The sequence below is a fragment of the Xyrauchen texanus genome, chromosome 20 (genome assembly GCF_025860055.1).
Source record: "Xyrauchen texanus isolate HMW12.3.18 chromosome 20, RBS_HiC_50CHRs, whole genome shotgun sequence".
Lineage (NCBI taxonomy): Eukaryota > Metazoa > Chordata > Actinopteri > Cypriniformes > Catostomidae > Xyrauchen > Xyrauchen texanus.
In genome coordinates, this window is record NC_068295.1 from 39,780,041 (window position 1) to 39,798,670 (window position 18,630).

General features: G+C 36.5%; 1 protein-coding gene across 1 annotated transcript in view; it reads right to left on the bottom strand.

The window, feature by feature from the left end:
- Positions 1-8,285: 8,285 nt before the first annotated feature.
- Positions 8,286-18,630, bottom strand: part of gtpbp2a (GTP binding protein 2a) — a 34,491-nt gene continuing 24,146 nt past the window's right edge. Inside the window, exon 12 of the mRNA XM_052151687.1 lies at positions 8,286-9,940. Within this exon, the coding sequence (XP_052007647.1) occupies positions 9,776-9,940 (165 nt within the window). The 3' untranslated portion in view covers positions 8,286-9,775. The remainder of the gene's footprint in view (positions 9,941-18,630) is intronic.

The following is an 18,630-nucleotide window of genomic DNA, read 5'->3' on the forward strand; positions in this document are numbered from 1 at the left end:
GGAATTATTGGAGCATATCTAAATTCTTCCAGTCTCATACCTTTTACTAATTTCCCCACACTATTCCCCAAAACTATTGCACTCTTTCTTCTCATATTCCCAACTAGGCATCAATACCTTTTTTGTAGGGTGATTCCCATTTTGACCTTTTAGATTTACCCAATAAGACGCCGTTAATTGTTGTCTTCTGCAAAGGCATTTCACCCATCTCTACTTGAAGAGCTGCAACTGGAGAAGTCAAATATGCTCCACATCAAATTCTTAGGGCTTGAGACCAAATTCTACCCAATTTAATTAAATTAGATTTATTTGCAGAACCATATACTATGCAACCATAATCCAATATAGATCTTTTCATGGATGTATATATGGTTTTTAAAGAGAACCTATCTGCTCCCCATTCCTGTCCTGAAATACACCTCATTACATTCACTACTTGCTCACATCTTCCCACCATCTTTCCTATATGCTCTCTCCAGGTTAACCTACTATCAAACCATACTCTGATAAATCTTATTATATTTACATGTTCCAGTTCTTGTTTATATCATTTTAATTTAACATCCACCTTCCTCTTCATATTTGCAAAAAGTATTATTTTTGTCTTTTCCACTGAAAACTTGAATCCATTTCCCCCTGACCACTTTTCATTTAACACGCATTGCATTTTCTTTGTATTATATTCTATAATCTTTCCTTTAAACCAGAGAGCCCCACCATCAGCAAACAATGATTTCACCATACTTGTATGTATCCTTGAGAAAATATAATTAATCATGATGACAAATAAAAATGGACTTATTACACTGCCCTGGGGTTTTCCATTATCAATCACAACACTAGATGATATAACTATGCCAACCTTCACCCTAATTCTTCTCCTGATAAAAACTCTTTAACCCAGTTATACATTCTTCCTTTTATAGTCATCCTTCCTAACTTTATTAATAATCCCTCCTTCCACAACATATCATACGCCTTTTCTATATTGAAGAAAACAGCAATGTCACTTTCCTTATTTATAAATACCTTCCTTATATCAGCTTCTAAAGATACTATTGGATCCAAAGTCCCTCTTCCACACCTAAATCCACTTTGATAAGGAGAAAAACAGCTCCCTTTTTCCAAATGATCAATCTATCAATCTAATGGTCAATCTATCAGTTATTATTCTCTCCATAACCTTGCATAAATGAGAGGTAAGAGCTATTATACGATAATTTATGGGATTTCTTGGGTCCTTCCCTGGCTTTTTAATGGGTTTAATTCATGCTTCCTTCCAAAGTTTGAGGAAGTATACCTTCTATCCATATTCTATTAAAAAACTTAAGAAACTTCACTAAAATACTTCATCATGCAGTAAATCCATCCAAAGTGTAGATTGTTTAATTCTTCTCACTGCCATCTTTAATTCACTCATAGAGAATGGGGCATCCAACAGATGATTACAAAAATAATAATTTCTCCATTAAATCTGGATACTCTTTCAACACATCCTCTCTTATTTCCTTACTCTGCTCAGTCAAATTTTCGGAACTATTTACTTTAATAAACGGCACATACACACTCTTCATTCCACTCGAACTATCTTAATATTTCTACCCCCTTTCCTTTTTGGTATATATTTATTTGCTGCTATTTGAATTGCTTGTACTATTTCTCAACTGATCATCTCTACCGATCTATCTGTTTCTATTATAATGTTCTTTAATCCCTCCTCACTCAAACTCATACATTCTTCCCAACTCCCTTTATCATACCTCTATTTACCCATATTTCCTTGATTCACATAACTTCTTCCTTTATTTACTCTACTGATGTTAATATTGGATAGTGATCACTTCCTATAGTGTCTTGCAGAGGTGGGTGACGCAAATTTAAGGACTTGTGACTTGCTTGACTAAATGAAGAAAATGACTTGACTTGAGAACCAGTGACTCGAGACTTGACTTGTCTTGACTTGAACGGCATGAGTCGACACTGCGCTCACAACGTGCCAAAATGACAGATGATTGTCCAGTTCCACAAATAATCTCATTTGGATATAAAGATTTGGAATTGGACCCTGTGAATAAAAAAAAGTATGAAAATATGCAACGCAAAAATATCCGATACAACAACCACCACTTCGAATTACATCAGACATTTCAAAAACCACAAGGAAAGGAAAGGAATTCATTTTGTTATCATTTCATTATCCAGAGAGATTAATATGTAAAATTACTGTTCAAATGTTTGAGGTTGTCAGTAAATTAAAATGATTCACGATTAATCTCATGTTTTGTAGCGGGACACGTTTGAAATGACCCGACATTGCCTCTAAATGTGTGTGTGTCTTTTCTAAACTTCTCAACAGTCAACAATATACCAGAACCATTTGTTGGCAATATAAAACATATCAGTCAGATTATCAGTCACAACACTTTATTTAAAACGTGACAAGTATAAAATATGCAGAATGACTCGTGACAAAATACAAGTGCTCTCAGAGTGATTGACTTCTGAAGACTTTAACTAAAGCCCTTGAATGCAAAACCTTTATGACTATTTTATATAAATGTATCTGTGAAGGGAACTGAAAAGTTTAGATGGCATTTTCTTTTCATCTTACCTCCATATAATGCAGAGGTCGGAACTTTTTTCACTTAGGAGCCAATTAAAAAAAATGTTGGTTGATGCATTTTTTCAAAAGAGCCATACCACAAACAAATAATTTACTATTTTCAAAAACAAAGTTTTTCAATAAAATAGCATGTTTATATTGCCCATAGACTACTCAAAAACAAACAAATATGCAAACATTAATAGGTAAAATGTTGCAATATGGAATTGAGTACACGTGTTTGTGCGGGTCTTTTAAATTACTTCATTTTTTACAATTGTTCATGAAAAATGTAACTTCGCTTTTGGGCTGGGTGATATGTAAAAAATATTTTAATGATTACAGCATTTAAAATATCGTAATATCTAATTATATGGTGAAAATATTTGCTTGATTGATTTTGCTTTAAAAATAATTGATTGAAACATGAAAAACTTAAACAAAAGACATTTCTAAATTCAAATGGCACTTTAAACAAACTGGAAAAAGCAATTAAAATAACAAAGTGATTAAAGAATCATATAATATATTATATAGCCACCTCCCCAAATACATCTTAGACCATCACTGTACCACAGCGGTTTTTAAAACTTTGTTGTTGTTGTTGTTGAGAACTTGCAACATTGCAAACAACCATCCACACAAATACAAAGAGACATTCTAAATACAATTTAAATACATTAAATAAAGGATCAAGCAATATAATATTCATACAAAACACTTTTTGGCCTTAAAATAATAATGAAAATTGTATTCTGGAAATGTTTGTATCAATGAGGTTGTAGGTCAGATATTGAGGACAACATCATGAGGTTTTCATGAGCATTCTGGGAAAAGAGCACTATCTCCTTTTAAATAAGGTACATTTAGCGAAAATATTTTACCTTTTTACTCATATTGTGTTTCAGTCACCTACAATATACCAAATAAGTACAACAAACTATTGCAATCGTCAAGTTTAATCGTGGTATTACCGTCAAAGAGACATAACTGGCTTTTAGCAGTCATATAACCACTCTGTAAGTGATACAATAACTTTGGATGTGAGGGCGATCTGGCCACAACATCTGTCACCCCATGAATCGCTTGTGTTGATTCGGCTGATCTGGCTGGCTAGGCCCCTCACCGTTCCAAATGTGTCCCTCCCGAAGCTCCGCGCTCGGTGGAGAAGGATGAGTTACCCCAGGCGGACGACGGTGTTAGAAGTATCTGCACACTCCCCTGCTAGAACCTCCAAACAAGCTCAAGGCCCATTTGTAGGAGAGACGTGGGGAAGGTTGAGCTCCAAGACTTCAAACACATCCAATTGAGGCACTGCACGTGGCAGCTTGCCTTTCTTTTGTTTTAATAATAAATGTAGTTTTAAAATAAGACATACACTATATGGACAAAAGTATTGGGACACCTACACATTACACCTACAGGAGCTTTTATGACATCCCATTCTAAATCCATAGGCATTAATATTGACTTGGTCCCCCCTTTGCAGCTTTAACAGCTTCCACTGTTCTGGGAAGGCTTTCAACATGATTTTGGAGTGTGTCTGTTGGAATATTTGCCCATTCTTCCAGAAGAGCATTTGTGAGGTCAGACACTGATGTTGGACGAGAGGGTCTGGCTCACAATCTCTGTTCTAGTTCATTCCAAAGGTGTTTGATAGGGTTGAGGTCAGGGCTCTGTGCGGGCCAGTCAAGTTCTTCGACTCAAAACTCATCCAGCCATGCCTTTATGGACCTTGCTTTGTGCACTGGGGCACAGACATGCTGGAACAGAAAAGTGCTTTCTCCAAACTGTTTCCACAAAGTTGGAAGCATAGAATTTTCCAAAATGTCTTGGTAAGCTGAGGCATTAACATTTGCCTTCAGTGGAACTAAGGGGCCTAGGCCAACCCCAGAAAAACAAACCCATGGCATTATCCATCCTCCACCGAACTTTACAGTTTGCACAATGTAGTCAGGCAGGAAACATTCTCCTTGTATTCGCCAAACCCAGACTCATTCATCAGACTGCCAGATAGGGAAGCGTGATTCTCCGCAGAACACATTTCCACTGCTCCAGTGTCCAGTGGTGGCGTGCTTTACACCACTCCATCCGACGCTTGGCATTGTGCTTGGTGATGTAAGTCTTGTATACAGCTGCTCGACCATGGAAACCTATGCCATGAAGTCCCCAGCGCACAGTTTTTGTGCTGATATTAATGACAGATGAGGTCTGGAACTCTGCAGTTATTGAGTCTGCAGAACGTTGGTGACTTTTAAGCACTATGTGCATCAGTACTCGGCGACCCCGTTCTGTAACCTTACGTGGGTATCTATAGTTATCACTTAGTAAACAAATTTACACATTTTAAGAATATTTTAAGAATATAATATATTCTTAAAATACTGCCCCCAAATTAGATGATCACATTTAGAAGGACCCTGTAAAATATACTGGCAGGTACATATATTTTCATTTATAAAGACCCATTATGCTGTGTGAGAAAAATAGTAAACCTGATATTATAAAGAGTTGTTAGGAAATTGTTTATTATTGGGTTTTATATTTTTATTGTATTAAAGCCAAAACAAATGATAAAACATTTAATCTGAAAAATGTTTACTCTGTATTATGTTGACAGTGTATCTTTTTCTACTCATGACCACAAAAAAAAAAAAAAAAGAATCTGATAACCACAACACTCATGGAAGAGCCTCGTGTGTTGCTTATTCTTAATAATAGTGTATTTCTGGATTTTGACATCATTGCTTTAATGACTAAATAATGGTACATTTCTTGTTTTAACTGTATTTGCACTTTAGAACTTTGTTCCCCTTTAAGTCGGTAACTTTGGGGCCGTTCTACCAAACTGCACGACCAAGTGGTGAGAACATGGTGTTTGCTGTACTTGATGAAAACACATGTCTCCGGTGCAGCGGCATTCACATCTCTGGATTGCGCCAAGTTTAGAGGCTCTAAACAGTTTCCCACAGTCGAAGAATCAGTAGCGGCCCATCTTTGCTACTCCTCTTCTGCACTTGTGTGGAAATCTTTGCTGGTGCATTTGAGGGTCCAAGCCATGTAGACTCTATAAAACTATAATTTTTTATTTGAAACAAAAGAAACGAAAAACGTATTAATTCTCCTGAAATAAAATGATATACAGTAGATATAAAATGATATGATATAGCTTGCTTTAGGGTGATACAGACCCTCAGATGTGTGCTCGAACTCTCTTATGGTTCTCTCTTGTGACTCACATGATTCATGCACATCACTTACTGTGGTATTCACAAATAACACCTGTCTCACATTTCCACTCTGCTTTTGAGGCAAATGAGGTTTCTTTGCAATGGCCACTGGAAAAAAATACAATTTTTGTGGAAATTTTGATATTCTTGTCTCTTCAAAGGAGTAAAGGAAACAACGTTACAATTCAATGCAATCTATGCCTTCCATCTGTGAAGATGCTGTCATTTACATGAACCTGAATAGAGTTTCTCTGATAGTTTTGCAGTCTATTGTTTTCATGGTAGCAAAAATAGCTGCCAGTACTGAGCCACAAGTTGAGCATTGGTACAGCAGAAATGAACATGGTCCGCACTGAAGTGGAGCCAAGTACAAGGTTCTCCTGGAAGAAAACTTGCTTCCTTCAGCTCTGAGAATGTTCCTCAACTCTGAGGATTGTTTTTTCCAGCAGGACAATGCTCCATTCCACACAGTCAGGTCAATCAAGGTGTGGATGGAGGACCACCAGATATAGACTCTGTCATGACCAGCCCAATCTCCAGACCTGAACACTATTGAAGACCTCTGGAATGTGATCAAGAAGATGGATGACCATAAATCATCAAACAAAGCCGAGCTGCATGAATGTTTGCACAAGGAGTGGCATAATGTCACCTAACAGCAATGTGAAAGACTGGTAGAGAGCATGACAAGACGCATGAAAGCTGTGATTGAAAATCAGGATTACTCCAAATATTGATTTCTGAACTCTTCCCAAGTTAAAACATTAGTATTGTCTTGTTTAAAAATGAATATTTACATTTATGCATTTGGCAGATGCTTTTATCCAAGCAACTTACAGTGCACTTATTACAGGGACAATCCCACTGGAGCAACCTGGAGTTAAGTGTCTTGCTTAAGTACACAATGATGGTGGCTGTGGGGATCGAACCGATAACCTTCCGCTTACCAGTTCAGTGCTTTAGCCCACTACACCACCACCACTCTCGAATATGAAAACACTGCATCTATTTTTTTTTTTTTTTTGACCAGGTGTCATTTTCTGTAAATAAATGCTCTAAATGACAATATTTTTATTTAGAATTTGGGAGAAATGTTGTCAGTACTTTATAGAATAAAACTAAAATTTTCATTTTACTCAAACACGTAATTATAAATAGTAAATCTAGAGAAACTGATAATTTTGCAATGCTCTCTTAATATTTCCCAGAGCTGTATATATATATATATATATATATATATACACACACACACACACTCGCCGGCCACTTAATTAGTTACACCTGTACGTCTACAGGTGTAACTAATTATTCATGTGATTATCTAATCATGTGGCAGCAGTGTAATGTATACATTAATTCAGATGTGGGTCAGGAGCTTCAGTTAATGTTCACATCAACCATCAGACTGAGGAAAAAAATTTGATCTCAGTGATTTGGACCGTGGCATGATTGTTTGTGCCAGACGGGCTGGTTTGATTAGGTGTGCTTAATAAAGTGGTCAGTGAGTGGGTCAAAAGGTAACGAAATGGAATTTACCAAAATTTCAGTGTAATTGCTGTCTTGCATCATCTGCTAACAAACAAAAGAAAGCTCACCTTTCAAACAAGCAATCAAAATCCAACACAAGTGACCCAGGAGGGGGTCATTCCAAGTATGCAGTATACATGTCTCCACAACAGGGTCAGAAATTAAAAAAGGGCTCAGGACAAAAATGCCTTTGTAATTCAACTCAGAACATGTGGTTGTTAATGTTCTATCAGTCTTAGATTTATATTATAAAATATGAGTTCATATTTTCCCATACTTTGAACTAATTAAATTGAAGTTGACAAATGTGACACCGTTTGTTTTAAATTGTTATAAAAAAATATGCACTCAAAATGCAAGGAGAAAGTTCATTTCTGACACTGCCCCAGCATAATGGATACAATATTAACCTCATCATTTCTAAAGATAACCATCATATTAGTTTTCATGTTTGATAAATCAAACAAGTACTGTCAGTATACTTTATGTTGTTTTATGGTTTTACTTTGATTGTCTCAGTGTAAAACAATCAATTCTGTTTGATAACAATTATCTGTATATCAAAGTATTAAAAAACAGTCCATCCCTCCCTGAGCAATGACTAACTTTAGCTCTTTATTTCCATTCTTTAGGCGTGCAGTGAATTTTCATGCCATTGTATAAGTAATCAAGTTATAATTTATAGTTTAAGTGTCCGAGTTCATATCTATAGAAATCAAGTCATTTTAAGGTCTAGGTTTATATCTACAATCATTTCTACAGTTGTACTGTGTTGGTCAATGAAATAAACTTCAGTGTGATTGCCATGTCTTGCATCATCTCTCAGCTAACCAAACAAAAGAAATATCTCCTTTCAAATGGGTCATCAAAAATCATTGCTTAAGACACCGACTTTTACAAGCAGATGAAGCAATCATAAACCATAATAAACTTTTTTATTTATGTACACCATAATATACAAACAAATTTGTACATAAATACACCAATTCACCAAAAAGGCTAAAATATTTAAAAATATTTCGAAAAAACGTCTAGCATCTGAAGCCAGACTACAGACACTTGGTGTAAAATGATATGCCAATTCAAAATAGAAATGATTACAAAGTGTAGTAACTAAAACACTTTCCAGTAGATGATACATTTACTTTACTATTTAACAATTCTTTATAAATGTTCTGTTTGGTTCAAACACATAGTTTTTTCTTCCTCTATAACAGCACAGGAAACACAGAACAGTGATATAGGAGGAACTTAAAAGTGAACTTAAGCTACTCTTGAAGACAAACATGCATACAAAGATTACAGGACAGATCTTAGGCAAGAACTAACTAACAACTCAATCAACCCCCTTTCAATATTTAAGCTTTAAAACATATACATCAAAGGTGTAGCACCAAAATCCAGGAATTATTGAGGTGCAATAAAATAAACTCAAAAAGCAGCCCAATAACAGAGAGCAGAAATGAAAGATTAATTTGCATAATTCATCAAAATGAGTATTTTTGAATCCTTACACTTGACGTTTGTACAATCAAATTCTCCTGTTCCAATATCCGAATGTACTGGGTAAATAGAATGAACAACAGCTTTCCTGAGCAACTACAGCACTCGAGTGCAGGCAGAAAAACATGTCAATCATCAAAGGCTATTATCATTTAAGGCATAACAAATGACATCTCTGATATCAGCAGCAATAGTCACAGAATATAGGAACACTTGGTGGTAAGGCAGCATGTTTACGTGAACCTTAAAGGGACAGTTCACCCAAAAGTGAAAATTCTGTCATTGTTTACCCACCAGAAATGACCTTTTTGGGTGAACTATCCCTTTAATGATGTTAAAGCTTGACAATGCCACATTAGTAAAAAACCTCTTTACAAAACAATAAATAAATAACAGATAGATGTGGAGATTGTGTCTGGTATTTGGTAGAGCAGAGTTGGCTGGTCAGACGTTCTTTTAAAACTTTGTAAAATCGGTAGCTGCCACAGGAAGAAATGATTCTTCATTGACATCATCTATCTTTGGCAGCCATATTTAAATTCACAATCTCTAACCTTTGGTTATTATATTATGAATGGTTTAGGACTTATGACTTTAAAAAGACTGCACAAGAACAAACTTTCAGTGCCATCTCAATATTAAAAGATATATAAAGTAAGCAAAAAAATGCTTGAATGACTGTAAACACCCCATTTGGAGACATTTAAAAGAAATCTGGCATGACTAAAACTCCATTATGGTGACAGCTCTTTTATGACACGAAACTCAGTTGATGAGACCATGAACTCAAATGTGAGTTTGGTAAGCTGAGGCTTAATTAAATGAACGGAACAGAGAAAAGAAGAAAGCGATAGTACAGAGATGGTAAGGTGAAGAGAGAGATAGTGGTGGATTAGTTCAGGGTTATTCTTTATCAAAGATGGTGCTGGTACTGAGACGCAGGCTGTAGTTTGGTGACCTGCCCAATGCCTTTGGTGACTCCCTCTCTGAAGAGCAGCTTAGCACCTACCTTCAAGTACTCTGGGTGTTTGATGAACTTGAATCGTACCACAGCTTTCTCACCAGTGCGGAGCTCATCCTGAAAGGAAACAAAGGTCAAAACCATCAGACAGAGATACTATCCAGAGAGCTAACGGTCTATCAATCCATCAATCCAGCTAGCTATCATTACAAACATCATCATGTCAGGATGAGCCTCAGGAAGGATACCACATGAGGGAGGATGATGTCTTCCCTGTATTGCACATCACTGAGATTGCCTGCAATGATATCTATCTCAGTCCGATGATGCTGTGACATACCACACCACCCCAGACCATGACGGACCCTCCACCTCCAAATCGATCCTGCTCCAGAGTACAGACCTTGGTGTAACGCTCATTCATTCGACAATAAACGCGAGTCCGACCATCACCCCTGGTGAGACAAAACTGCGACTCGTCAGTGAAGAGCACTTTTTGCCAGTCCCGTCTGGTCCAGCGATGGTGGGTTTGTGTTCATAGGCGATGTTGTTGCCGGTGATGTCTGGTAAGGACCTGCCTTACAACAGGCCTACAAGCCCTCAGTCCAGCCTCTCTCAGCCTATTGCAGACAGTCTGAGCACTCATGGAGGGATTGTGTGTTCCCGGTGTAACTCAGGCAGTTGTTGTTTTCATTCTGTACCTGTCCCACAGGTGTGATATTCGGATGTACCGATCCTGTGCAGTTGTTGTTACACAAGGTCTGCCACTGCGAGGACGATCAGCTGTTCTTCCTGTCTCCCTGTAGTGTTTTCTTAGGCATCTCACAATATGGACATTGCAATTTATTGCCCTGGCCACATCTGCAGTCCTCATGCCTCCATGCAGCATGCCTAAAGCATGTTCACGCAGAGGAGCAGAGACCCTGGGCATCTTTCTTTTGGTGTTCTTCAGAGTCAGTAGAAAGGTCGGTCCAATATACGATATCAGTGTAAAGATTCTATATAATCTCAAATCCATATAATAGCACTTAAATTAAAAATATTACAGAATGTTTTTATTTTCAGATTTTATTTTTTGACAAAATGCACATTTGAATTTCTCATCAAAATAAAGCTCTTTAATACATAACAAAAATGTTCAAAGTTAAGAGTTTCTCTACAAGTAAAGACAACAAACAAATAATCAGGCTACATTCACGCTGATCAGATTCTGACGGGGTCATTTGGTGTGTTTTATTTTGGGGAGATCTAATGTTATCCAGACGGCTAATTGACAGAGACTGGAGTTTAATGTCAATGTCTGAGAATGATTTGACTTCAGATTAGCACTGACACTTTATTGCAGCTTTATATAACAGAACATAAACCATTAAACCCATTCTAACCTGTGTGTACTAATGGATGGGGATTATGAGAGTGAACTATGACTGTCTGATCTCAGATCTGTTCTAAAAACAGACTGCGTGCTTAATGTTTATTTAATATAATATAAATCCATTCTGATCCGATCCAATAAATAGAGACGACGAGAGTTTATTGTAAATGTCTGTTCTTAGATCTGTACACTTTATTTTTCTATTTTTATTAAATGTAAACACTAAAACTCCAACTAACCCATGTACACTCACCTAAAGGATTATTAGGAACACCATACTAATACTGTGTTTGACCCCCTTTCACCTTCAGAACTGCCGTAATTCTACATGGCATTGATTCAACAAAGTGCTGAAAGCATTCTTTAGAAATGTTGGCCCATATTGATAGGATAGCATCTTGCAGTTGATGGAGATTTGTGGGATGCACATCCAGGGCACGAAGCTCCCGTTCCACCACATCCCAAAGATGCTCTATTGGGTTGAGATCTGGTGACTGTGGGGGCCATTTTAGTACAGTGAACTCATTGTCATGTTCAAGAAACCAATTTGAAATGATTCAAGCTTTGTGACATGGTGCATTATCCTGCTGGAAGTAGCCATCAGAAGATGGGTACATGGTGGCCATAAAGGGATGGACATGGTCAGAAACAATGCTCAGGTAGGCCGTGGCATTTAAACGATGCCCAATTGGCCAAGAAAACATCCCCCACACCATTACACCACCACCACCAGCCTGCACAGTGGTAACAAGGCATGATGGATCCATGTTCTCATTCTGTTTACGCCAAATTCTGACTCTACCATCTGAATGTCTCAACAGAAATCGAGACTCATCAGACCAGGCAACATTTTTCCAGTCTTCAACTGTCCAATTTTGGTGAGCTCTTGCAAATTGTAGCCTCTTTTTCCTATTTGTAGTGGAGATGAGTGGTACCCGGTGGGGTCTTCTGCTGTTGTAGCCCATCCGCCTCAAGGTTGTGCGTGTTGTGGCTTCACAAATGCTTTGCTGCATACCTCGGTTGTAACGAGTGGTTATTTCAGGCAAAGTTGCTCTTCTATCAGCTTGAATCAGTCTGCCCATTCTCCTCTGACCTCTAGCATCAACAAGGCATTTTCGCCCACAGGACTGCCGCATACTGGATGTTTTTCCCTTTTCACACCATTCTTTGTAAACCCTAGAAATGGTTGTGCGTGAAAATCCCAGTATCTGAGCAGATTGTGAAATACTCAGACCGGCCCGTCTGGCACCAACAACCATGCCACGCTCAAAATTGCTTAAATCATCTTTCTTTCCCATTCTGACATTCAGTTTGGAGTTCAGGAGATTGTCTTGACCAGGACCACACCCCTGAATGCATTGAAGCAACTGCTATGTGATTGGTTGATTAGATAATTACATTAATGAGAAATTGAACAGGTGCTCCTAATAATCCTTTAGGTGAGTGTAAGTTTGTAATATTGATGTCTGATCTCTAATCTGTGTAAAACTAATAAAATAAAGTCTTGACAATTTTTAACAGTTTATGTGTTCTTTAATATAAACAAGATGTGATACATTTGAGCTGATCAGATTCAGAACAAGCAATTGAACTGAACAGAGCCTGTACTGAAAAAAGTACTTATATTTTAATAATTTTTTAATAATCTGTTTGTCATTACTCTTACAATCAAAATGTAACTGTAAAAAATAAATAAAATAAAAATTGACATTATATTAATATTATATCATGAAATTATATATACAGTATAATAATGATATGAGCTATCACTGTTTGAAAAAATGTGTACAAGTTACAAGTAATAACATTGAGTTTACATTCATTTAAAAAGTTTACTGTCACTTTAAGAGTGTAAAAGAGTGCCTCACAGTGTTCCGGTTCAGGGAACAGGTTAAAGTTTTAGGTTAGGGAGGTATGTTTTACTCATTAAACATCCATCTAATATTCACCTTACAAACCTCTTCTGATTACAAAATCATTTCACTCGCTTTTGGCATCCCCGCTGGATATATCACTGGGAAATTACAGCCAAACGTGTAATGAAACACATAATTTTGGTTTGCAAAAATCTTGCCATTTTCACGTAAATTTCATGCGATCAGACAGAATTTAGGAATATAATGAATATCCTCATTATGTGCAATACACAATTTAGTCTTTTTATATTTATTCAACACATCCTACCTCTTCTGCCATTACATTCCCTTGCACTGTATATAACAGATTTCTATTTGTACTATGTGTGTATATATATATATATATATATATATTGTGTTTCAATATATACTTTATTTTCTATATAAAAAAGAAATATTTACTTGTTATTATTTTGTGTTATTATCTCTGTCTTGTTGCTGTATTGTTGTGCACTAGAAGCTCCTGTCACCAAGACAAATTCCTTGTATGTGTAAGCATACTTGGCAATAAAGCTGATTCTGAATGTACCTACAGTATCTAGTTACAGATGTGGCCTTTAAAGCATGCGCTTGATCTTGTGCAGGAATGTAAATACATTTGTTACACTTCTGAAAATATACACCAGGTGGCGCATGGAAGGTTGAAAAGATCAACTGAACCAGCAAGCAGTAATCAAACAACACCCCGTAAACAAAGCATTGTGTTGCTCTGGTTACAACAAGATAATTCAAGAAATAAACCAATGCTTCTGGTTCTGATATTTCCCACATGCTGAGATATCCTCAATTCTTAATGCACACTGCTAGTGCTTACACCAGTCAGGAGAGACATTCAAGTCTCTAAAATCATGTATTATTTTGTTTTGTGGATGGTTGCTGGACAAGTAATAAATAATACAGCTTAATATTTCTTCTTAAAGATATGTGTAAAATGTATATGCAAATGCTACTCAGTACAAATGAAGACATCTGAAGTCATTGAGCTTTAAATAATGGCTGAGTATTTCTACTGAAATATCACTTTTATCCTTTTCTCAAGTTCAATACCAGCCATGGGATTCTCCTCCATTGTAAATGCACAGTAAACAGTTGTATTATGTATATGTAGATTTAGCTCTGCTGTACGCTGTTAGCTCACTTTATTATCAATTTTCTGAGGAAATGAGAAATAAAATTGTTTTAAACAGGCTAAGAAGGTTTCTTGTGTAATCATTTCTTTTCTGTTTGTCATTTCACCTCTTCATAGCATATCATATTTTTTATGAATATTCTCATGAGTGGTTTACTCTGGACATTATTGAATATTTCTGGTACTGGAAAAGGAGGGGGGGAAATCTGTATTTTCAAATGCTATTAACTGGTTAATAACACTACCATTTAGTTTGAACTATAATTTTATTTACTTAAATTACAAAGACATATTATGAAAAATGCATTTAATTTGACACAGTATGAAACAAACAAGAGCTGTTCAAGAATCTGGATTTGTTTTGTGCATCCTATACAAAGACACACTTCACTGCTATTTACAGTATTTCTTTGCATTTAAATGAGAAGAGAGAATGATGTTTAAAAACAAGGGTCATTTTATTAATGTGAGTATGAATTGTAACAATGCTGAACAGTACATGGTTAAATACAGAAATTACACTGCCTGGCCAAAAAAATAAATAAATAAATAATTCACATACTAATATCCATCCATCCATCGTCAACCGCTTATCCTGTGTACAGGGTCGCGGGGACATACTAATATTTCGATAATAATATTTAATATTTAGTTTACTTATCTATGGGATTGAGAAAAATGCAACCGGATGGAGAATCTCACCTGCGTGTGCCCATCTCCTTTCCTCAACTGTATGTCAGACTCGTCAACTTGCGCCACACATACACGCATACATGCAGCACAGAAAATGTCAGAGAGAAGCGAGCGAGGGGGTCTGACACAAGTGTGTGTGAATTAAAGCAGTGTTTCTCAACTGGTGGGTCGTGGGTCTATTCGGACTGGGTCACGGACAGCAGGGAAAGAACAATGCCATAGTTCTCCCATTGAAGATATTTCGGCAGCCGCACAAGTGACAGCCTATTTAGGACTGCTGAGGCAGATTTAATGATAATCTCACAATCAGCTAAAGATTTCTCATCTGCACTTTCACTCGAATGTAACAGAACCAGCTCGCAATCATGATCTGCTCTTCTCTCTGACGCGCGCACGCAACAACCGGGCTTCTCTCGATATTGCGGAGTGCAGACCTCAAAACTGATGTGACCAATTTCAATTCTAGAGAGACTTTTCTAAAGTGTTACGGAGGAAGTCAAGTCAAACCTCTCAAACAGTATTCAGCCCTGACATGCCAAACAGCACTGAGGAGAAGAGCAACAAATCTTATTATTATTATTATACATCATCACCTTTACAAAATTGTTTCACAATTTTACATGAGTAAAAGTAACAGTTATAGTTTCATATGAAATAATCTAAAGGTAAAATCTATTAGACTTTTATATCAACAGTGGCAGTTGTATTTAAAGTTTCAAGATGTGTTTCAGCTGGAATTTATTTTTCATAAATACTATAATTTATTATTATTATTACTATATTTTAGACTAGCTACACTGACCTGGTACATGGTAATGAAGAGCCTTTCCTCCTGTGTAATATGTTTGTTCTGTTTGAATGATGTTTGAAATTAGGAAACAAACGGGATAATAATGGGCTCATATAAGTAAATATGCTCTTCAATTTATAAAAGGGGAGAGAAAACTTCCTGACGTCAACAAACTAAAATAATGTCACTTGATGCATGTCCTGGTACTTGAAATCCATGAACAGAACTATACAACATAAAAGGAAATGCGACACAGCAAACATTAAATACAGGTTATGTTTAATCTATGGCAGGTCGATATTTCATTTCCAATGTAAAATCTGTCCTGAAGCAGAACCAGATGAAAACATCTGAGTTAAAGCTACAGACAGGAGCTCTATATGTTATTAATAATCATAGGTCATTACTTCAAAAGCTCACACAGCTGATGTTATTTTTCATTTAGTAGTTCATTCAACATGCTATGCTAACATGCTTTAGTTATATAACATGTTATAGTTGCATGCTATTTTTTATCATGTTTATAATTCGGTTTATTATTATAATTCTTTTGGCTTTCTTATTTATTCTATTTATGTTCAAAAGGGAGACATTTTCTATACACATTCTTCCATGAAAGAAAATGGTTTCAAGTTTTAACTATAATATACTGTTTGTTCAACCCAAAAATAAAAAAACCTTGTTTTCACTCCTTTAAGGGTCATCGTAACTGACAATAATAATTGTGTAATACTGTATACCGTGAAATCGTGATATTTTCTGAGACGGTTATCATACCGGGAAAATCTCATCCCGTTGCAACCCTAGTTCAGAGTTGCATACATTTTTGGCGGAGATCTTGTATTGGTGACGGGAGAGTCAAATCACTCTGTCTTCTCCAGCACATCCCAAAGATCTTGAATGGGGTTAAGGTCTGGACTGTGTGGTGGCTAATTCATATGTGAAAATGATTCCTCATGCTCCCTGAACCACTCTTTCACAATTTGAGCACAATAAATCTTGCCATTGTCATCCAGGAATATGCCCGTGCCGTCAGGGAAGAAAAAAATCCATTGATGGTATAACCTGGTCATTCAGTACATTCAGGTAGTCAGCTGACTTCATTTTATTGCAGCATAACGTTGCTGTGCCTACACCTGACCAATTGAATCAACCTCAGATCATAACACTGCCTCCAGAGGCTTGTACAGTGGGCACTATGAATGACGGGTGCATCGCTACATGCACTTCCCTTCTTACCCTGACGCGCCCATCGCTTTGGACTCTTCAGACCACATGACCTTTTTCCATTGCTCCACAGTCCAATCTTTATTCTCTCTGGCAAATTGAATTAGTTTTTTCAGATTAGCCTCACTATCAAGTGGCTTTCTTGTGGTCACACAACTGTTTATTCACAATCCTGTAAATACTCGTCACATTGTGCATGTGGAAATGCTCTTACTTTCACTATTTTAACATAGCCGTGAGTTCTAAGGTCAATTTCTTTATGACGTGACTTCACCAAGTGTTTTAGTGATCTCCGATCACGATCATTCAAGATTTCTTTTCAACCAGATATCTTCTGCAAAGCTGTTGGTTCAGCAGGTTCCAGGTTTTAATGATGTGCTGGACAGTTCTTAACCCAATTCTAGTGATTTCAGCAATCTCTTTAGTTGTTTTCTTTGCTTGATGCAGGTCAATAATTTGCCCCTTCTGAAACACAGTAACATCTTTTCCACAACCACAGGCTATGTCTTTCAACATGGTTGTTTAAGAAAAGAGAAGCAACACAGTTGACATCAGTTAGAGTTAAAAGAATTGTTGCCAGATGAAAAATATGAATCACTGCAATGATGATACAATCATAAAGTATCTGTATATTTAAATCCAAACGGCGACTTTTTTTTGGGCCAGGCAGTGTATATGTTATATTGTGTGCTACATTTGTCCACCTTGATGCACAACCATGACTGGAAACTTTAAACAGTTTATTTCTATACTTGTTGCATGCCGTTTCAGCTAGTTCCTCAAACCAGAATGTATTTATGGCAGCTACTAAACCAGCTTTGCAGTGCTTGCCTTTCAGGGCAGGGCTGGGACTTTGATGGCTCCAGGGGGTAAAATGTACAACCTAATAACCTATAATTAATAAGCCAAACAATTGCAGAAATGAAAATGAAATTCCAAAGCCTTACACCACATGACTAGAAGATAATGGAGCGGATTAATGAACTTCTCAATACCACTTTTCACCATTTTTAAAGCCATTTCTCTGTACTGCATGTATAATAGTAAATAAAACGTGTTTTCTAAGTACTATTTATTCTTTTGTCTTGCTGTATAGGTATGTCTGATATGCTTAAAAGTGCCCCATTCATCTTAGGTTCATGTTTCATTTGATTGGCTATTAACAAAGTTATTATCGTTCATTCTTACATTTATTTAACAGATGCTTTTAGCCACAGATGAGGAAAGTATCAGCAAAAAGTAACAGTGATATTTAATATTTATTATTAATGTATTTAATTGTATTTATTTGATTATTTAGTAATATTTATTATAATAATTATTAATAAAGGCTGTCAACACATTTCAAATCAATCTCAACAAATGATTTCAGTTTGTTAGCACTCGTAAAATATACGTGCCTATAAAGACAGCTAAGTGCTCTACTCATCTCACTCAAACAAAAACACAGATTCTTTATTTCTTAAACTGCATGACAATGCACAGCAATGCAAATCTGCATGAAATAATATAAACATTTTCACTTGAATGTACAGCATGCTGTTCTGACATATGTAACAGATGTTTTGCCACAGCTGTTCTTTGATGGACTCCTCATTAACAGTTGTACAATAGAGTACAGAGCAGGTCTGACTGATGCATGTGTGTACTGAACACCCTGCTTCTCAATTTCTACTA